The 24,342-nt window shown below is 36.3% G+C and overlaps 1 protein-coding gene across 1 annotated transcript in view; it reads right to left on the bottom strand.

Moving 5' to 3' along the window:
* The window catches only part of arhgap24 (Rho GTPase activating protein 24), a 116,322-nt gene that overhangs the window by 74,320 nt on the left and 17,660 nt on the right, over positions 1-24,342 (bottom strand). The window contains exons 2-3 of the mRNA XM_084387817.1: positions 23,831-24,039; positions 1,263-1,350 (exon numbers count right to left, since the gene is read on the bottom strand). Of these exons, the coding sequence (XP_084243943.1) occupies positions 1,263-1,350; positions 23,831-24,019 (277 nt within the window). The 5' untranslated portion in view covers positions 24,020-24,039. The remainder of the gene's footprint in view (positions 1-1,262; positions 1,351-23,830; positions 24,040-24,342) is intronic.

Below are 24,342 nucleotides of genomic sequence, written 5' to 3'. Positions count from 1 at the left end.
GCGAATGTAGTACGTCCAGATTACATTCATACTACACACATTCATACTCAAAACATGCTTCTTTAGCGACCATGAAGTTATTACTTATTCAAAATAAGTATGTGATTTTAGATGCAGCCATAGTTTTTAACAGTCATTTGTCGCATCGCCACCTAGTGGTGTAACAATGTAATGACACAATATTTACTTTAAGCGTCTTACTTTCAAAAAGGTGATTTGCTCTATTTTGATCGCTACCGTAGACATCAGTGTTTATATCTTAACTAAAAACTTTCCCAGGACGTCTGTTATAATTTGAATATTTGTAACAGAAATAACCATACTGTGAGGTTGAAAAGATATTTGTGAAGCAGTTTTATACCTATACATGCTCTCTCTGAACCAGCGGCAGCGACAAACCCAGATCTGACTGTTCTAGTGTGAAGATTCAATAGACACAGGCGAATTATTGTCATTTAGGAGTAATATCACATGTGGGTGTCCGAATCGAGATCGCAATCTTTTAATGATTAATCGTGTATATATATATATATATATATATATATATATATAGACACACACACACATATATTCAACAAACTGATTCAAACCAGTAACCGTAAGTGTTGTTGAATGTGTGTGTTACCACATTTACAGCTATTAGAAAGCAGATTTCTGTTGAACTAATTTATTTACTTTGTATGTATGTAGGTGTGTATGTTATCAGAGCGTTCCCCAGAACTCAACAGGAAGTAGCGTTCCTCAAGCACTCATCTGTCCTCAGTGATTCATCATCCACCGCACGAGAGGGACATCTGTGTTTTATCTGAACCCTTTCCAAACACAACCAGAGCCCGAAGAGAGAAAGAAGCACGTGATTTGTAAACTAATTACAGCAGGTGGCAGATCCAGCATCATTCATCACTAAACTGCATTTAGGAGAAAAACAAATCACACCCAAACTTTTATAAAGACGGATCTATTTGAGAACACATTGGTTGGTTTGGATGACAAGAGATTTATAAAATTGTTAACAAATGCAAGAGACTGTTGAACAGAAATGACACAGACTTCCTGTGATATGTTGCATGTGTCTGGAGCAGGATTCAGCTGTGTTTGTCAGCGAGATGCCCAGTGTTGATCTGTTCTCATTATCTCTGATGAATGTCTTTGAAGACCTCTTCTCAGCGAGTGAGGTCATTTGGGTGCCATCATGAAAGCCAAAGAAAGAATGTATTGCAAAAACAGACATGGTAAAAAAAGAAAAAAAGGTTTCTCCTTACCTGGGATGACTTCAAATAGGAACTTTCCGCTTTCCTCCCCATTGCTGGGATGTTCGGTGACTCTGTTGCCAGGTAGGGAAATGGTGCCCTAGAGGAACCAAAAAATAAAAAAAAATAGTCAGACACAAACTGCTGAAGAAAGCAAGACCTCCGAGAAAAATAAATCACAGAAAGGAAAAAGCTCAGATGCATTGGAGAAAAAAATTGTTGGACTGAGGAAAAATAAAAAGTTAAATGTGAAACCTTATTTTTCATTTATATATTTTGATGTATATTTTTTTATTTCATTTACTGTATATATTTAGATTTCAATTGAGTTTGATTTAATTTATAGAATTAAAAACTAATAATATATATATATATATATAAAAACAAAAAAAACAAAAAGTTTGATTTAATATATATCAAAATTATACAAAAATAATAAATCAAATATAACAAAACATATAAATATGTTTTTATATATATAAAAAGTAAACTTAGGTTAACTTAGTTTACTTTTTTATAAAATAAAAATATTTGTATTATATTTTTTGTTATATTTGATTTATTATTTTTTTATATAATTATGATATATGTGACCCTGGATCACAAAACCAGTCACAAGTCGCACGGGTATATTTGTGGCAATAGCCAAAAATCATTAGGATATTAAGTAAAGATCATGTCCGATGAAGATATTTAGCAAATTTCCTACCGTGAATATATACAACATTTCTTTTTGTGAGTGAATGCAGCACAATCGCGAACATAAATGGAGAACTTTAAAGGCGATTTTCTCAATGTTTTGATTTTCTGCACCCTCAGATTCCAGTTTTTCAAATAGTTGTATCTCGATCAAATATTGTCAAATCCTAACAAACCATACATCAATGGGAATCTTATTTATTCAGGTTTCCGATTATGTATAAATCTCAATTAAAAAAAAAATTGACCCATGTGACTGGTTTTGTGGTCCAGGGTCACATATATTAAATCAAATATAAAAATCTTATATATAGATACATACATACATACATACATACATACGTGTGTGTGTGTGTGTGTGTGTGTGTGTGCTGGGCATCTGAAGGCAGAAATCAGCAGCGCTGGCAGTTCAGAGGTTACAGATGGATCCCTTGGGGGTCTGTATAATAGAGCGCAGGCGGCATTAGAGTCGACAAAGCTCTTGTTATTATGTAGAAATCGGATCCTAAGCAGCACTGCGACTGCTGTGGCATTATAGATCAGTGTTTGACACGCTGAATGAACTGGTGCTTTAAATAGACCCAACATCAACACACCACAACGGCCATGTTACCACCACCAGAGCACTAGTAAAGCAGCCTGATTTCCCCCATTGCTCTCATCTGTCTCTTCATCCTTCTGCTTTCTCGCCCTCCTCTAGCAATGATTTCTTCTGTTAGTTTGTATTTCTCTGTTTGTCATTTTCTTTCTTATTATTACCATACTATCATGCAGTATGTGTCATGTGCACAGAATGAAAATGTTCTGTATGTTGTACCTCATCATCTACAATACTATATTTCAACATGACAATATGATGTGATCGTACTTGTAGTCAAAGGTTTAACAGACAGAGCCGAATCGTTGTCATGTAGGGATACGATCGATATGGTGTTTGAAAAGAGGTCGCAATATTTTAACGATTAATCGTGCAGCTCGAGTGAAGATTGCTTTAAGTTCACTTAAATTAAAAGTTGTTATACTCTTAAAGCCTATTAAATGTTACAAAGTATGGCTTTCAATTATACTGTTATGTTGAATGGCTATAATTACTCCTTTCATCCCCAGAAACTGAGAAAAATCTTGATTAATTGTGATTACAGAAACAACATTTTATATATTTCTCAAACGACTGACAGCACTAATATTTATATATATATGAAGTGCCATCTGAAATTTTCTTCTCGAATGATCATTTTTATCAAGCTTGTATATTTAAGTTCAGTAATTTCACTTAAATGACAACTAATATGTAATTTTCATTGCCATTTAAGTTAAATTATTGAACTTAAATATACGAGCTTGATAAAAATGATCATCAAGTTTCATTTTTTACATTTTTATTTTCTAGAGTAAAAAATGAGTTTTTACAAATCAAAATAAATTGCTGTCTATATTTTAAGAAGGGGTCTCACACAAGGGGATCAGCATATTGGGGTCTACGGTATATAAATAAAAAAAAAAGTATTTTGTACCTTAAATAAGGGTCTAACCGCTTGAATGGAATTTCCCACCATTTTACCACCAGGTGTAACTTCATCCTGCTATTTAAATGACAGAATCAAGATACAAATGACTGACAGTCACACGTGGTTCAGACGGCACAATGAACGCCATTAACACAGCATGTGTTGAGCAATGTTTTCATATAGATTTTAATAGTAGCAGCACAGTACGCGCTAGCAAACTGAGGTTATTTACGGTATGCAGGGAAACAACTGCAGAGGTCTAAAGTAGTCACCTTTGAAGGAGAGTATTTCATATATGTGCTGTAGTGGGGCTTAAAAGGCACATTTTCATTAGGAGAGAGAGAGCTTACTCAGTTACTTCCTTATCAAATATCAGTGCATATGTTCCGTATCCAGTATCTCGACATGCTTGGAAACACTGAGAACATTTAGGATGCAGAGATTTAAGAAGGATACTTAACATAGTGGCTGATACATTATTTAAATCTCTCCACTAGAGCTTTTGGTTACATGACATTATCAGAATTGTAATGAACTTGTGAGATTAATAAAAACTAAATAAAAAATGCAAGGGTGCACTAAATTGATCAAAAGCAATAGTGAAGTTCCAATAAATGCTATTCTTAGTTTTGACTTTTCTATTCTGAAGAATCCTGAATAAAGTATCAAAGTTTCCAAAAAATAATAAACAGCAAATCAGCATCTTAGAATGATTTCTGAAGGCTCATGTGAGACTGGAGAAATAATGCTGAAAATTCAGCTTTGCGTCACAGAAATAAATTACATTTTAAAATAGTTTAAAACAGTTATTTTAAATTGTAATAATATTTCAAAATGTTACTGTTTTTACTGTATTTTTTATCAAATATATGCAGCCTTGGTGAGCATAAGAGACATTTGAATGGTAGTGTAAATTCCTGGCTGTAAATATAAGCGATATAGTGAGGTCTGACTTAATAACTAGTTTGGGTTTTCATAACGAAATCATAAACATGCAGCAGTGTCCATAAATGTCACAAGCCAGTTGTCGTTTTCTAGACTTCATGGAGTCTTTGAACCATTAGGATCGGTTTACTATGATATAAGACTCAGTAAACAAGTCCTTATAAAAATACTTGGCCTAGATTGTAGGGTTCCTGGATGTAAGTGGTGCCTGTCATGGTAATACGAGTGAAATAAGTAAAAAGCAGCCACATATGACGATCATTACACAATGACCTCTTCCCCCCGGGGTTTTAAAGTCTCTCTGCATGTGGTGCAGAGACTTGCCTCTGTTAAAACATCATAAACCTTTACGAGATCTGAAAGCGGGATCCCGCTGACAGTGCGTTCAAGTTGAACTCGAACTTCTTAAGCGACGGAAACTCTACCTGCCGGAACATTGGTGGGGCTCATGAAGATAGCACAAATTTCAACCCACAATGAGGCAGGTCACCAGTTTGATGTGGGCAGCAGTTCCTGTTTTAGAACCGGAGGCTTGAGGGTGGGTTACTAAAGACATGGGCCCTTCAATTAAAGGCATTTTTGTTGCCCCCAGAGACATTCCATGTGGAAAAACATGGAAAGACACATCATCAAAAGGCCGGGAACAAAACCCTGGCCCATTCCAGAGCAGAGGAACCATGCATCTCCTTGCCACACTTCCTTGCTTACTCTACACTAAGAGATGTGAAAGAATTTGTATTTGCTTTGGTGAACAACAACAATGATCGTGATATATATGGTGGAGTATGGCCCAAAGCATGCTGGGATTACTCAAGCATGCCAACTTCCATATATAACCTACATTTTCAGTGTACTATTCTGAACTGCATTTGGCCATTTAAAAAAACTTACCACAGTAAGAACACATTTTTCCATTCCACTGTGCTACTTTTCCATTGTTTTTCCTATGTAAACCCGCGCTAGACAGACGTCTTTAACCGTTGCGTCCGCGTCTTGTGTCTTTTGCAGCGTCTCACGCATGACACGTTGTTCTAAAAATGTGGCACTCAAGTTAAAATAAGTTGACCACACAATCTCAGCTCGTGTCTCTGTCGCCTTTCAGACATCTCTGCTTAGATGAAAGATCATCATCTGCAGCTCAACCTTGCGAAGACGGAGCTCCTTGTAATCCCTGCAAAGCCATCAATTGACCACAACTTCGCTGTGCAACTGGGGTCTACAACACTAACACCATCCAGGACACCATGGAACTTGGGGATAGTGTTTGACGAACAGCTGAGCTTTTTCACCCACATCTCAACAACGCCCCGGTCATGCAGATTTGCGCTCTACAATATTAGGATAATCAGACCCTTCCAGTCAGAATACGCAACACAGCTACTCGTCCAAGCGCTTGTAATTTCAAGACTGGACTACTGCAATGCTCTACTAGTGGGACTTCCAACCAGCACGACTAAGCCTCTGCAGACGATCCAGAATGCGGCAGCTTGTCTAGTCTTCACTCAGCCTAAGGGAACCCAAGTCACTCTACTGGCTCCCAGTTGTGGCCAGAATCAAGTTCTAATGCTGGCTTTCAGGCTCCCCTCTACCTCAACCCACTACTACAAATGTATGCTCCCTCCCACCAGCTCAGGTCACTGAATGAGCGACGTCTTCTTGTTCCCTCACAACAAGGCAAAAAGTCACTCTCCAAAACCTTTACTCTCTCTGTTCCTCTCTGGTGGAATGAGTTGTCAACCTCCACCCGAACTGCTGAGAACATCACATCTTTTAAGAAACAGCTGAAGACGCACTTCTTCCTCAAGCACCTAATGATCTCACACTTTAAACCAATGCACCCCTTGGGTTCCCATGATCATTGCTTTGGGGCAGCAGTTCATCTCCCAGTAAGGTGTTGCACCTCGCTGACCTCTGGAGTCCTGGCTGTTTTATTGCGTCCTCATTAACACCTCAAGCCAGACCTCAACAGTTCATGCTTTGACACAACCAGCCAGAAATATACTGCAAAGATAGATCAAAGAGACTACCATGGGCCTTCTGGATGATCTGGACAAAACAGGAATGGAAACTGTGGGAAGAGGAAATTAGATATTGGGTCCATCGCCCCAGAAAGCTGTCCTACGTTGAGCAGGGGCAGAGGTTGGCTTAATATCATCTCAGGAATTTCCCTCCCTGCTTGAGAAAAAAATAAAATAAAGAAGCAGAACAAAGCAAAAAAAAAAGATTTGTTATGTCACTAGTGTTTATCTTTAATTAGATTTCAGTCCCCTTGGTGCAAAAACGAAGTTAGCTTCTCAGAAACTTGCCTACACAGAGCCAGCGGGTATGTGGGAATCCCCCACAGAGACGCAAAAATCCAGTCCCAGATCGGATCAGAAGAGCTGCTTCATTTGTTTATCAACCAGTGGAGATTGATGGTGGAGGACCAAAGGGAACAGGAGAATATAAAACAAGCTACAATCCAGTGCTTAGGCCCGAAAGTCCTAAACGGTCCCATGGAATTAATTAAGGGAAAGCCATTTGCTGTGGAATGGTCCTATTAGGTGCACATTTGAACATTTAACCTTGACTTTTCCTCAGAGGGTTGCCCTCATGTCTAGTTCATTAGTGGCCCCTGTTTGTCCTGCAGCACTTTTTCACACTTAGAAGCCACATTCACTCACCATTTTTTCTTTCTGCTTTTTAATATGCAGTCTTTTGCCTGCAGCGAGTGTGAGTGCACCAAATGTGCCTGTATGCAAGTGAAATCAGCTGTTTACAATGCAAGTTATTTTCTCTTTGGGGAGAATATTGGGGGATATTATTGGGGGATATACAGTACAGTATATTAATATTTTGTTTCTAAAAAGAGAGGCCAATTTTTGTACCTTTTTATGGAAAACAAAACATTATTATTATTTTTGTTACTTTAGCCTGAGTTTATGCATGATTTTTTTTATTGTAATACAGATGCTTTTTGCCTCTAACATAGTTTGCATGTAATATAATCCTATATAGATAGTCTAGACAGATTTAATGTTTATAATAACAGCAATATAATATTTAAAGCATTTGAAGTAACTTTATATTACATGAGAAGTGTTTGTCCATCCATCAGCGCTTCTCTCAAGCATGTTTTTCTGCCGATGCTGACCGAACTCTGTACTAAAAAAGCCACTGCAACCGATGCAACAGAATCTACAGTACAGCGCTATTCGATAACAGAACAAATGACTCAGTGAGTCAGTTCTTTTAGTGAATCAAAAACATAACAGCACAGTGTAGTATGATTCTGAACGAATTGCTCTTATGAACCAGCTCTTTTAGTGAATCGAAAACATACAATGCAACAGTGTAATACGATTTCAAATGAATGGCTATTATGAACCGGCTCTTTTTAGTGAATCAAAATCATAGAGTGCAACAGTGTATAATACGATTTCGAATGAATGGCACTTATGAACCGACTCTTTTTAGTGAATCAAAATCATAGAGTGCAACAGTGTATAATACGATTTCGAATTAATGGCTCCTATGAACCGACTCTTTTTAGTGAATCAAAATCATAGAGTGCAACAGTGTATAATACGATTTCGAATTAATGGCTCCTATGAACCGACTCTTTTTAGTGAATCAAAAACATTCAGCACAACAGTGTAGTATGATAATTTCTGAATTAATTACTCTTATGAACTGGCTCTTTTTAGTGAATCAAAATCATTTAGTCCAACCAGGGTAGTACAATTCTCAACAAATGACTCTTATGAGCCGGTTCTTTGTAGTGAATCAAAAACATAAAGTGCGACCAGTGTAGTAGCCTATGATTCCCGAACGAATTACAAAATATGCAGCATAACAGTGTAGTACGATTCTGAATGAATGACTCTTATGAACTGGTTCTTTTAAGAGAATAAAAACACACAGCACCACAGTGTAGTATGATTCCGAATAAATGACTCTCATGAACCAGTTCTCAAAAACATTGAGAGTGACCAGTGCAGTAGCCTATGAATGACTCCCAAAGTCAATTTGCAGATTACCATCCTGACAACTTTCAGTTCAGATATATGCCACCTAAAAAATTAAATCTACCACAGAGTAGCCGCAGGTAAACATAATTTCCCTCACCGCAATTTGTGGTTGTCTAACAAAAAACAGGTGGGAAATTAGCTAGTTTGCCAAGAGTTTAAATCAAAAACTAATTCTGAAATGGACAGCATCCATCTAGCCATTTTGATTGGTCACAAGTGAGTTGCCAAATGTGTTTCTCTGTTTGCTGAAATTTGTTCTGTGCCACGAGGAGGACCGAGGAGACTAAACCTATTACTGCCAGTAATATTATAAATGCCCACAATGGCAGACCTGATAAAATCAGGTTTGGCGTCTGGTGTACCTGTAGATAGGGGGGGTCAGCCCACAACCAGACTGCTGCAGTTCAGAAATGTGATTAACCTCAACTTTCCATTACCTACATCCTGACCAATGTTCCCCTGTGAGATGCTCTATATAAAGTATCTGAAAACAGAGATATAGGCCACATAGTCTGTGTATGTGAGTGTGTGTTTGTGTGAGAAAAGGTGTCTTCCTGTGTTCAAGCTGAAAAGAAAATTAATGTTTTGAAAGAAGTCTCTTATGCTCACCAAGGCTGCATTTATTTAATTTAATTTCATAATATAAATCGCATTATTATGAAATATTGAAAAATGAAATATTACAATTTGAAACAACTGTTTTCTATTTGAAAATATTTTAAAATGTCATTTATTCCTGTGATGCAAAGATGAATTTTCAGTACTCCAGTCTTCAGTGTCACATGATCCTTCAGAAATCATTCTAATATGCTGATTTGCTGCTCAAGAAACATTTCTTATTATGTCTTATTTTTATAAACCATGATACATTGTTTTCAGGATTCTTCGATCAACAGAAATAGAAATCTTTTGTAACAATGTAAGTCTAAGTAATCATTATAAACGTCTTTACTGTCACTTTTGATCAATTTAATACATCCTTGCTGAATACAAGTTAAAAAAATATATATCTTACTGTATATATTTATATGCCACTCAACTCTGACATCATTTGCTACCTAAATATAAAATCAGCCTTTAACTGATAGATATTAATAGCTAATTTTGAGTTTTGGAAAATGAAATGTTATGGTGCATTAAAATGACTCACTTTTGTTTTCAAGTGCAAATCTATTTATCATTTTTAAAGTTTATAGAGTGCACATTAGTCTAGTCCACTAATAAAACCTTACTTGCTACATCTACATTTATTCATTTAGCAAACGCCTTGAAATAAATGTAAATGGTTTTATTAGAGCACGCTAAATGTATGTCCTGTAAACTGTCTGTATTAACCGTATACTTGTGAGTGGCTTAAATGAAGCAATTTTCCTGTAGTTTGCTAAAAGCTCTAATGGTAGAGGTTTTGTATCTTACAATATGAATCGGCTGAAGTGTGTGATTTCTTCAATGTTAAAATACTTCATCCTATCCCAGTTTAAACAACACATAGCATATATTACAGCCTATTATGTTTCAACAAACACAGAAACCAGGGTACCAGCCTCCAAAACAAAAGAGACTTGTTATTTATTGGATCCAAAAATGGATGTTCATTTAGGCCTAGGCTGCGGAAACAAAATGACTCATCAACCTCATTTTGTTTTATATATTTCAGAACTCTAATTTCAAACAGCAATTGCACCGAGGCAAAATGTCAAATTGCCAGCTAGCCTAGCATACCAATGACCAATAATGAATAATACGAGAGACATAAGAGGCCACATGAATCACTCTAAATTCCCTTTTTGCTGCAGGTTTGAGCTTTGGTGAGAAAAACCTGCGTTCACAACCTGGACTTGCATGAGTCAGAGGGAATCATGCAACACACACCATCTCAGAGCTCAAGAGGTCTTTCATCTTCATGTTCATTGTTTTGTTGTGTTCAGTTAGGAGGAACAAATTCACTCTGAGCACAAATCCTCTAGTTTAATATGATCTTTTCATAGCTCAGAGTCAAAAGTTGCAGTTTGTACAACATTGTACAACAATATCCCTCAGGGTTAAACAGATTGGCTACCTTCACCTTTTCCTTTCAGATCTCTGTTCCAAACTTAGTGTTCTGCCTCATGTCAAAACAACAAGCCAACCAGAACAACCACATATAACAGAGTTCTTCACAAGAAACTCAACTAACGCTCACCATGAGTTTCTGTCATCAATTACTCATGCTCATGTCATTCGAAACCCATAAGAGTTTCGTTCATCTTCAAAAACAAAATGAAGATATTTTTAATGAAATCTGATAGATTTTATTTCAGCAAAAAGGGGCTATTTGTAATAATTTTCATATATGAATCGCTTTCTGTAATGGCAATGTGTGAACAGCTTGTAGCAAAACTTAAAAAACGGGTCCTTCCCCGACTTCCTAGGTTGTCTATGAAAGCCTATGGACATAAGTGCCAGGAAAACTGGATGTGACGTTTACGTGCGTTCCCGAGAGCTCTTCCGTTCTATAAGACATGAAATGAATGCTTATACAATGTTCAGGATAATGCCGAAAGAGCTATTCTGTAATGTAATGTCAATGTGTCAGGCAAAGAAAAGGGATTGATTCAGAGTATAGTCTCATATAGTCTGATCTATAGTCTATAGTCACAAGTGAATTTTGTGAACACAAGTGTTATTGAGAGGAAAGCATGCAGCACATATTTACATATTCATCTAAACGTCGCCCTCAGCAGCGTGGACGGCTTCGGGGTGTTCAACAGTATATCGCTGCAAGGGTATTTCCAACTTTTCACTTCTAAGCAAAGAAGGAAAAATAACTTCACCGTGAGTATATCGGAGCACTGAATCACGTTCAGTCACTTAAATAAGTTGCTGTCTGCAGGTCACTTAATGGCCACCGTCATCGCTAAAAACAAGAGTTTATGAATTCTACATGTAGCCCTTTTAACGTTTATTTTATTTAAAGCATTAGTTTACCCAAAAATGTACTCACCCTCAAGCCATCCAAGCTGTATATGACTTTCTTCTTTCAGCAAACACAATTGGAGTTACATTAAAAAATATCCTGGCTCTTCCCAGCTTTATAATGGGAGTGAATGGTACCATAGACTTTGAAGCCCAAAAAAGCGCATCCATCCATCATAAAAGTAATCCATACAGCTCTAGTGGGTTAATAAAGGCCTTCTGAAGCAAAGCAATGTGTTTTTGTAAGAAAGAAATCTATATTCATAACTTTATAAACCAGGCATCCTAGGTCATATACACGCTTGAGGGTGAGTAAATTATGGGATGATAGTTAACTGCAATAACCCCACACATGTTTGTCAACTTCCGATCTTTTCCAAGGAAAGAGGAAATTTCCTGCAGTGGTTGTGCAGTGTTGTTCTTCAATTACTGACCAGCGAGCAGCATTGAGCAGCTTCAGGAAGCTGTGTGTTTGCACTCTCGCTTGACATTCTGATATGATTTGTCCTGGGAAAAGCAAACTTATTGGAGATCATTAGATTGTGATGTAGAGTAGTTTCTAATCACATTAGTCACTAAGTGCTTTCTAAGGCCAATTAGCCAGCTTAGCTTACAGATAAAATGCAAATGATCTAAGAAGGACAACAGATGCAATGGGGATAATTCCTTTGTGCAGTGCTTAATGCTGGCGCTAATGCTAATTGCTTCTAATATTGGAGTTCCACCATTGTTTGCTACCACTAATAAGAAGGAAAGTAAACTCTCTCAAAGTTTTTCAAAGCTAGAAAAGAGAAGAGAAGCTGATGTAAGTATGGGGGGGGGTTATTTGAGTTAATTTAAGTTATTTGAGTTCCTCTCGTTTATCATGCAAAACTACACTTCAGTTTCCTAAAAAGAACAACACCAACATTTTCAGATTTCAGTTCATATCGCATCATTTCAGATCAATATTTGCCCGAATTATCTTCCGAACACAACATGGGTGCATTTTTCTGCAGCTGAAATATTGCGTTTTAACAAACTCTTGCGTTTACTGTTGTTTTATGGTCTAATCAGATGAGACTCATTAAAAAGGGATATTCTTTTATGGTGATAATACACCTTGCAGTAAAGTTATAGTGCCACACATTTTGTTCGGTGGAGGATGGATGGCGACAAAAAATATTTTAGGGAGAGCGAGCACAGAGGACATAAAAAAGATTACAGAACTAAGACATAAAAATTAGAGCCAGAACCTCAGTCTGCTCAGAATACCAATTACTATTATATCTGACGCTTGAGAGAGAGAGAGTGAGAGAGAGATATTCAGACTGGACTCAAATGCAGGATTCTGTTCTTAACTACAGCTGATATAGTGGATAATGAGAGATCACCTGTCACAATTCCACAGCACATTACAAAGGAGAATAAAAGGAAAGACAGAGAGATACTTGCATAAACCTTCTATCTGTCTGGATGTCTCCTACTTGCCAAAGTTTTGACACATATTCAAGGACACTGAACAAGAAAGTGTTTCAGAGTGTGTTCACACTTGGTTCGGTTCAGTTAAAGTGAATTCTGGTGCGATTGCTCTGTTAGTACGGATCATTTGAATAAGTGGTGCGCACCAAACACGCTTTCAAATGAAATGCATCGACTGAAATATGAATGCAAGATGGACCAAAGACATCTAAACAAACCAAAAACAGACGTAATGTCACATTCTGCCCTAAAATGCTCAAGCACACCTGTTTTTTTCTCGTCGTAGAAGCTATGTTGCCCATTACACACCCTTAAAAGTGCTGATCAACTCTTATTTAAAGGTGAAGCATTCTGAGCCACAATATCGATTAGCAAAAATAACGATCCACAACCGTACCCATATTCACATTAAAAAAAACTGTAGAGTAAATCACAAGTAGATCAGCACTTTTTTTTTTAAGAAAGCAAATTCCCTTATGATTATGCTCAAAGTTAATGGCCTGTATCCTGTATAAATTAAAAGTTCAGGTGTCTATATCCTCCTTTTATACCTGTGATTAATTTTAGCTGACACTGCCTGTTCTCTTTAAAAATCCCTTGTGAACAGATTATTGTTTTTCATCCCGCTTTGTAACTATAAGCCCTGACTTCATTTAGTGAGCACTGAAAGATGCTTCGCTCCCTAGACAACCTCTGATGTCTCTAAGTACAGTGGAACAGGAAGAACAAGAGGAAACAGTGGCTCAGCAGGTCATTTAGGACACATCGGTGAATAAGCTTATGAAGACATGCTGCTGCGCATATAATCAGGGATCTGATTACACATTGCAATAAAATAAAATAAAATAAAATAAAATAAAATAAAATAGAATAGAATAAAATAAAATAAAATAAAATAAAATAAAATAAAATAAAATAAAATAAAATAAAATAAAATAAAATAAATGACAGATATGCCACAAAATTCAAAAAGTTTTCATGAAATAGATATATATATTTTTTTTGTAAAAAAATAAAAATAAATTAATGTTTTTGCCAGATATAAGTATGAGTGAAGAAGATTACTAATTTTTTTTTTTTTTTTTTTTACATTTGCCAAATGGCAATAAACAAGTCATGAAAAATGATTTCCTTTTTATGAAGTTCTTCTAATTTAATGGTCTGTGTTTTATATCAGACAAAAATACCCCCCCCCCAAAAAAAATTTGATTAAAAAATCCTAAATCATAAAATACAAATATTTTTGCCAAATTTGCCACAAAATTCACATAACTTTTTTATTAAAAGTAAATATAAAATAAAAACAAATTTCAAACATTAAAATTAATAAAATAACTTTTCATGAAATATATTTTTGCAAGAACTGAATAAAGATAAAAATATGTTTTTTTTTCATATAATATAAATATAAACATAAGTGAATAAGACTACTGATTCAAATAAAACAGCAAGTATTAAATATTAGAATTAACCAAATATATTATTACATTTTTGTCACATTTGCCACCAAATTTTCCTGATCAAGGCAAAAAATAAGTCAACTTTATTTCATTTTTAAGAATTCCTACTAATTTAATGATCCATGTTTTATATCAGACAAAAATCCCCAAAATAAATAAATAAATAAATAAAATAAAATACATTTAAAAATAAATATAGATTTAAAAATTAAAATAAAAGAAGATTTCAAATTAAAATTAAAATGTATTTAATTTTTCCAGATTTATTTTAAGAGTTTCAATGATCCTAAAACAGCATTCCGAGTGCCTCAGTGTCATCACAAGTCCAATTATTCAGCTGAATTACAATGATTATGCAATCCATACAGCTGGACAAAAACCCCTTTATGAACATCTATCTGTACTTGAGTGCGTAAAATGAACCCACATGCGTTGGTCCCCTGCCCACTACCGCCCCTCTCTGCATGCCAGTAATGACCTCTGACCCTTCCAGTGGCTGCTGTGTGCATTCCCAACGTGACAGACGCACACGACCCCAGACGGTTGCGAAGAATATGATCCTGTCAGTGTATGTGTGTGTGTCACATGACCACGTCTCCTTGGGCAACATCAGGGGGCAGATGTTCATGCACCGGAATGAGACAGCAATTAAGCTAATGAGGCAGTTAACTAATGGAGCTATCGCTTTGAATGAAGATGATAATTAATAGCCACTTTAATGATAGTGCTTCATCACCTCTTGTGGCTCTGTTGCATTGTGGGACGTCTTAATTACACTTCCCTTCCCTCCTCATTTACAAACAGATGAATTTTGAGATTTATTCTGACAGTATCTCTGGTCTTGGATGCATGATGTAACTTTGGTATCATGACGGGTCTTATTCTTTTTTTGGTTCCGAAGGTGTAGCCGGTGCATCTTTCCGTTCGCTGCATGACAGTTCGGGGAAATGATGGGCTCTGTGCAAATAGCGCAGACAGTCTCTGTGTGTGCCCTACTTACAGACAAGTTTTCCATCTCTAAAACAAACTCAGCTGGTTGTTTGTGCTGTGGAGAATGTTAAAGCAACGGAGCATGTTGTAGATGAGATAGTTGGGATTAATGCACTTGTCTTTGGTTCGCTGGTCACCATTATTTGTGGAAAAGAGAGACACACAAAGGATCTAAATTTACCATTTGTGTTTTCCTTAAAGAGGCCATATCAAGAAAAAACAGCTCTTTGGAAATAAAACTATGTAGATGTAATATTCATAACACTCCCTCCACAGTTATGTACGAATTATGACTTTTAGTTGGGTCAACTTATTTTCAATGAATTTAAAAAAAGTCATTTCGGCACAATGCGTCTTACACAAGCAAAATAATTTGTAGGCACCAAACGTCAACATATATATATATATATATATATATATATACATACATACATACAGTGAGGAAAATAAGTATTTGAACACCCTGCTATTTTGCAAGTTCTGGTCTGAGCAAGGTCTGAAATTGTCATCATAGGTGCATGTCCACTGTGAGAGACATAATCTAAAACAAAAAATCCAGAAATCACAATATATGATTTTTTAACTATTTATTTGTATGATACAGCTGCAAATAAGTATTTGAACACCTGTCTATCAGCTAGAATTCTGACCCTCAAAGACCTGTTAGTCTGCCTTTAAAATGTCCACCTCCACTCCATTTATTATCCTAAATTAGATGCACCTGTCCACCCCATACAATCAGTAAGAATCCAACTACTAACATGGCCAAGACCAAAGAGCTGTCCAAAGACACTAGAGACAAAATTGTACACCTCCACAAGGCTGGAAAGGGCTACGGGGAAATTTCCAAGCAGCTTGGTGAAAAAAGGTCCACTGTTGGAGCAATCATTAGAAAATGGAAGAAGCTAAACATGACTGTCAATCTCCCTCGGACTGGGGCTCCATGCAAGATCTCACCTCGTGGGGTCTCAATGATCCTAAGAAAGGTGAGAAATCAGCCCAGAACTACACGGGAGCAGCTGGTCAATGACCTGAAAAGAGCTGGGACCACCGTTTCCAAGGTTACTGTTGGTAATACACTAAGACGTCATGGTTTGAAATCATGCATGGCACGGAAGGTTCCCCTGCTTAAACCAGCACATGTCAAGGCCCGTCTTAAGTTTGCCAATGACCATTTGGATGATCCAGAGGAGTCATGGGAGAAAGTCATGTGGTCAGATGAGACCAAAATAGAACTTTTTGGTCATAATTCCACTAAACGTGTTTGGAGGAAGAAGAATGATGAGTACCATCCCAAGAACACCATCCCTACTGTGAAGCATGGGGGTGGTAGCATCATGCTTTGGGGGTGTTTTTCTGCACATGGGACAGGGCGACTGCACTGTATTAAGGAGAGGATGACCGGGGCCATGTATTGCGAGATTTTGGGGAACAACCTCCTTCCCTCAGTTAGAGCATTGAAGATGGGTCGAGGCTGGGTCTTCCAACATGACAATGACCCGAAGCACACCGCCAGGATAACCAAGGAGTGGCTCTGTAAGAAGCATATCAAGGTTCTGGCGTGGCCTAGCCAGTCTCCAGACCTAAACCCAATAGAGAATCTTTGGAGGGAGCTCAAACTCCGTGTTTCTCAGCGACAGCCCAGAAACCTGACTGATCTAGAGAAGATCTGTGTGGAGGAGTGGGCCAAAATCCCTCCTGCAGTGTGTGCAAACCTGGTGAAAAACTACAGGAAACGTTTGACCTCTGTAATTGCAAACAAAGGCTACTGTACCAAATATTAACATTGATTTTCTCAGGTGTTCAAATACTTATTTGCAGCTGTATCATACAAATAAATAGTTAAAATATCATACATTGTGATTTCCGGAATTTCTTTTTTTTTGATTACGGCTCTCACAGTGGACATGCACCTACGATGACAATTTCAGCCCCCTCCATGATTTCTAAGTGGGAGAACTTGCAAAACAGCAGGGTGTTCAAATACTTATTTTCCTCACTGTATATATATACACACACACACACACATACACATATATATATATATACACACACACACACACACATATACACATACATACATATATACACACACATATATCTATATATATCTATATATCTATATATATATATATATATCTATATCTATATCTATATATATATATATACACACACACACACACACATACATATACATATATTATATATATATATATATATATATATAAATATGTATGTATATATATATATATATATATATATATATACATACATATGTAAAAAAGAAATATTGTGAAATAGTATTACAATTTAAAATAACTAACTAAAACTATTTTCATATATTTTAAAATATATAACTTATATTGTATACAAAATACTGACCCAAACTTTCTTAAAGGCCCACCCAGTCTTGGTAAAGTAACAAACCTCTCAAACAGACTAAGTGTCTAAGGGTCAGGGGGAAAAACTTAAGAGGAAAAAATTGTATTCTACCCATCTCACACATTATAGGTGGACACAAGCCCTTGAAAATATACATCTGTGTTCACTTCACTGAGGGCTCTTCCCTGGCAGGCTGCATAATATTCCACGTTTTGAAGTTCATAAGGGATCTCATTCATAAAACAGAGAGCAGAACAACAGATGCATTGTGGGCTGACGGTTGTTCTTTCCATTGCCGTTTAGCTCCCTTTTTCTAAAAGCCTAACCTTGGTGTGTAGGCTGGAGAGATGAACAAAGACAGAATAAGTTTGGAAGGGTTAGGCTAAATCTTGGCCAATGAAAACCACATGCTGTACTACTTATGAATATGTAAATGTGTTTAAACGGTATTCAAAAGCGGTTTGTTTCTTTCTTCTTTTTTTCAGATCACTAAATATGCTGAAATATGGCAAAATACATTTTTAGTACTCTTGCTTTCTTTGTGCAAAAAGAGGTTCACCATGGGAAGAAGACAGGCTGATTTTTTAGGAACTTTCAATCTTCAAGGAGTCCTTTTCTTAATATCTTAGAAATGCATGCTCGAAGAAGCAAAGAACGAGCAAGGTCTTTTAAGGCAAAGCTGTTTTTAAAAACTTTTCTTACATAAACATGTTGTGCCGACTTTCACAAAATGACTGCAGTTATACGATCAAAAGCAGCCCTGGCTTTAAAAGTTTGCATTTTCTCAGATTATTCATAGGCTTTGAAGCCACTGATAGGATCCTTTTCCTTACTTTTTGATTTAGTCAATAAACTGCACTGAAGTACAGCTGGATCTTCTGAAAAATAGTCTAATGCAGAAGTTAGATGACAACACTGTTTCAGCATTATAGGCCATTGTGGTTTCTTCTTACGTTTTAAAGAGCTATCTTGGGAAACACTTTTTGCATTATAAGCATTTTCAAAGCAATATATTACAAACTATAATCCATGCCTTTTCGGAAATAATTGAAAACACCTTTAAAGAGTAAAATGCATTATAAAACATAATAAAGCCCATAAAAATTAGGTGTTGATCATGTGATTAAACTTTAAATGTGAAAATGTAGGCAAAAGTAGGCATGATAGATAGAACGATAGAACGATAGATAGAACGATATATAGATAGATAGATAGATAGAACGATAGATAGATAGAACGATAGATAGAGCGATAGAACGATAGAACGATAGATAGATAGATAGATAGATAGATAGATAGATAGATAGATAGATAGATAGATAGATAGATAGATAGATAGAACGATATAGATAGAACGATAGATAGATAGAACGATAGATAGAACGATAGAATGAACGATAGATAGATAGAACAATAGATAGATCGAACGATAGATAGAACGATAGATAGATAGAACAATAGATAGATAGAACGATAGATAGAACAATAGATAGATAGAACAATAGATAGATAGAACGATAGATAGATAGAGCGATAGAACGATAGATAGATAGATAGATAGATAGATAGATAGATAGATAGATAGAACGATAGATAGATAGATAGAATGATAGAATGAACGATAGATATAACGATAGATAGAACGATAGATAGATAGATAGATAGATAGATAGATAGATAGATAGATAGATAGATAGAACGATAGATAGAACAATAGATAGATAGATAGATAGAACAATATATAGATAGAACGATAGATAGATAGAGCGATAGAGCGATAGAGCGATAGAACGATAGATAGATAGATAGATAGATAGATAGAACGATAGATAGATAGATAGAATGATAGAATGAACGATAGATATAACGATAGATATAACGATAGATATAACGATAGATAGATAGATAGAACGATAGAACGATAGATAGAACGATAGATAGATAGATAGATAGATAGATAGATATAACGATAGATAGATAGAACGATAGATAGATAGAACGATAGATAGAACGATAGATAGATAGAACGATAGAATGAACGATAGATAGATATAACGATAGATAGAGCGATAGAACAATAGATAGATAGATAGAATGATAGATAGATAGATAGAAATAACAATAGATAGAACGATAGATAGATAGAATGATAGAACGATAGACAGAACGATAGATAGATAGAACGATAGACAGATCGATAGAACGATAGAACAATAGATAGATAGATAGATAGATAGATAGATAGATAGATAGATAGATAGATAGATAGATAAACAATAGAGTGATAAAAGACAGACAGAAGGACGGACGGACGGATGGATAGATAGATAGATAGATAGATAGATAGATAGATAGATAGATAGATAGATAGATAGATAGATAGATAGATAGATAGATGGATAGATTAAAACTGGATGCAGAAATGTAATAAAGCCTGCTATGTTAAACAGCAAACAATAGTCTGTTTCTCATTAGACGAGTGCAGAATACATAGCAGATCTTCTTCTCTCTGACTGGTTCTGCGCATATGGAATAGTTCATGGCAATGATTAAACAATATGCAAAGAAAAGACAAACGCTGCTCTTTCATGGTTGAATGTCTGGTTATCGTGTCAACAACAGCCTGTCATAACAGTCACTGACTCATGTCTGCCTTTCCATTTACTCTTCAAATACTCAGCAGCGGCTCTGAGGGGGAAAGCAGATCAAAAGCACGAGTATATCCTGAGTTTTGATGTTACCAGGTCATCAGAGGTCTTATAAATCAGTTTTGCACATAGTCCACCTCTAGGCACATGGGTTTGATTTATATTGTGGTGATTCGCATTAATGCACTTTGCACTTACTTTGTCGTGGCAAAGCATGTCTGAGCCCACATGACCTCTTATTGCTTTCTTGTTCATACACACAGACGTAAACACTGACACACACTTCACGCCCGAAAAGCACTAGTCTAGACATAGTGAGGGATTAACCCACAGAAAATTCATGAATGACATTCAATCACTAATTCAACTAATTTGACAGAAATATTTGTACACTTGACCCACAAACTGCTTTAGGGACTTTGAATGGCGGCTTATTTACAATGAATTCTCGTACAAATAGATTACAGACAAAACACTTCACAGAAATTGTTCTAAAATATATTACAGAGGGGTTTATTTATTATAATATTTATGATGTAATATTAGACAAATAAATATAATAATAAATTAAAAATATAATAATAATAAAGGAAATATGAGTAGAATAATAATTAGAATAGTAATAAATTATTTATTAAATTTACTACATAATATCAAAGTTATACATTAAATATTATTCAGGGGTGCAAACACATGTATGGTCAAAAAAGAGAGAGGTAATCGAAGCCCTCGTCCCGCGGCAAATATCCAGATACTACATTGCCACCATCCCCAACCCAGCCCTATAGGCACATAGAGTCAAATGAAATTTAGAAAAACTATCTTGCACTTCTTCTTCTTGCTTTACTGCTACTTCCTGAAAACAATTTCACCTGATGATTTGAATAGCTCTTTTTGTAAAGAATTAATAATTCTAGGATGATTGGGGTAATTGTGTAGGGTAGGCCTAGTGCATCTGCATAAAAACTAATAAACAAAATACAAATAAATAAATACAATAAAACACAAATACACGAGAAATAAAGCAGTACTTTGTTTTTCAGGTAAATTAACTGTATTAAGTATTAATACAGTTTATCTTTTGACAAAACGTGATTTTAATCTTTCTCTTTTGTTGTTTGATTAACTTTGGTGACACAAACAGCTGCAGGTATATTGGGTGCTGTCCCTTTAAGACGAACGCACGTATCTAAAACTATGATCTAAAACCGGTAATGACACGCATCCGTTTTATTTTGACTGCGTTTACGGGGAAACTCGTTGAGACGGACACTGGCTTATTTTTTCGTGCACATGTCTGTTCAAACACAAATAGATAAGAAAGAAAAGGGAATTCGATGTTCACGAACTTCACGTGCTGTCTGCGACTGCGTGGGTCTGTGCGCCGACAGACCATCTACATTTGGATGTTAAACATAATATATATAGCCTGATACAGCAAAGACAACGTCGGCAGTATTGACGGCAAAATAGGCTACAGAATATTTCGTTCTGTACGCCTATTGACAGGGGCAATATTTGAAAATCGATAATTAGGCCTATTTTTTAAATTACAATTATATATGCATTTGTCAAAACCGAGAGACTTTCGAGCATCAAAATGTTATTTATTAATATGTATTTGCGCCTTCTATTTTGTCTGAAAACTTCCAACACTCTTGCGTGTCGCGTGAAAAATAGGCGGTTCTATTTCTAGCACGCGGTTTCGGCGCGGCTCGAGAAGTGTGTGTGTCACGCAGGCATTGTGCTCTAACACAAGCTCTAACCAGTTAACATGAGAGCCGACATAAAAACGGACACTCCACGCCACGCAGAGAGAAATGTGATGCAGTGGCAGATCCAGAGTGAGACAGAAACACTAGTGGTTCACGCTTGCGCACATACTGCTGGTTTGGCGCGCAGTGTTCTGATTCGCCGCTTATTTCCTATTTACTTGTTGGTGGACGCAATCCAGAATTAACACAACACCCCCCCCCCCCCCCCCCCCCCCCCCCTTAAAAAAAAACTCTTCGGATCTGCACGATTCACACAAGTCACCCAAACTGACGTGAAAAAAGCGGGAGGCGCCGAAAAGCGCGCTGTTTGCACCCCTGATTATTATAAAATAAAAGTAAATATTATAAAATGTGTACTTTATGAAAGTATACACTAAATATGATAAATGTAAAAGTAAATATTATGATAAATAAAACCCTTCTTAAAACTTTATACTAACAGTAAAGTGTTATTAATACTAAATTGTATTAAAGTAAATATTACAATGCAAATATTACAATTATAAAGCAAATATGATGATTGTAACATATATAAGATAAATAATATTGATATATTTATTTAGTAATACATATAGTAAATATTTTTAGAAAATATTATAAAAATGTTTACTTTAAACAATTATGTATAAATTATGATACATGTAAAATCGAAATTTATACCAATTTATATTGCTTTATACCAAAGCAAAATATTAATAATACCAAAGTATATTAAAGTAAATAGTATGATGCACATAATTATAAAGTATATGATTACCATAATAAAGAGCATACAAATAAATAATTAAGTTACAGTTATTATATTTGCATCATAATATTATAACATTACACCTGATAATATTATTAGAACATTATAGTAAATATTATGATAAATAAATCACTTTGTTATACCACATTATTTATTAGAATGTTTACTTATAATACTTACTGCACTATTTGTACGAAAACATGCCATTGCAATGTTTATTTTGAGAACAACTCAAAGTAGAACACGCTTTAGTATTTTGATAAAAGACTTTCTCATATTTGTGTAAATATTTGCCAGTGGATTCTAGAAGAGCTTCACAGCGTCGATCCTTTCTTAAGTATTTTAACAACCTCAAACATGCTCGTCTGAAGAACTTCAAAGACTCTGGATTCCTTTAAAAGGCGTATTCAGTGTCCTTTGATAGCTTTGTCAACCAAACCCTGAATGAAGATGATGCCTACCCTTGAAATCCAATATCTGACTGCTGACGAAACCTGCGACAAGCTCCACCAGAGCATTAAACGTGAAAATTAAAGCAGAACATGGAACTTCAAAGATAGAGAGGAGATGGACCTTAAAATGCAGACGTGAAGGTATAAATCTTTAATATTCCTGTGGGCAAAGAGCCTGTCTTCCTCTCTGTGGAGGCACGAGACGGGACGGGTTTTAAGGGAGATTTATGGAACCTTCTCAAATTCCCGCCTGATTCCATAGCAAACACTTTTGTCCACCTACTCAAGACCAGCTGCATGACCTCGAGGATAAAAATCTCCATTGTTGGACGAGGAACCGTGACAAGTCATCATTCAGGAGAGGTTGATGAGAGGTAAAAAGCAGGTCACTCTTTCCTCACCTCTCTTGTTTGGGCCTTGGCATGAGATTTGAACTTGTCGTGATATTTGCGTGTGAATGAACCGGCTAAAATGTGTGGAGTGTAAACAGTGTAATGTGCACATCTGCGTGTGTTTGCATGTAAAGACGTCAAAAGAATTTTCTCACCAAAGCCTTGGTCTCGTCCTCGTCCTTGTAGTAGTGCAGCTGGTCTCCTCGGAGGACGAACCAACGCGTGTGCCAGGTCTTCACGAAACCTCCTTGCTTCCGGAGCCAACCGCATCGCAGGACGTCCTGCCTGGCCGACCCGCGCCCGTGTTGAGGGCTGTTGCCCGCGCTGCCAGCCTGCTCTTCCATCACCGATCCGGAAAAACTCCCTGTACCCGAGACAGAAGGCGAGACGGTAATGTTTTAGCACATGAGACGAATGAAAGTGTGATAAAAGTCACGTGACTAACCTCTCAAGCAGGTGTTTTGGCATTAACACGGAGGAAGGGCGGTTTCGTTGCCCTGCTATGACACCATACAGCGCACTCCAACCATGCGGCATTTGCATTTGTCAAGATAAGCAAATTCTCACAAAACATTAGTTTGGCTTCTAAGGGAGTTGCTCATTTATTCCAGCCAACAAACATTTGTTCAGATATAAGGGACTTACTTACTAATTACTTCATTTAAAG

Source organism: Rutilus rutilus, assembly GCF_951802725.1.
Source record: "Rutilus rutilus genome assembly, chromosome: 18".
Classification (NCBI taxonomy): Eukaryota; Metazoa; Chordata; class Actinopteri; order Cypriniformes; family Leuciscidae; genus Rutilus; species Rutilus rutilus.
Note: the sequence above shows the minus strand (reverse complement) of the source record. Positions and strands in the feature narration are given on the sequence as shown.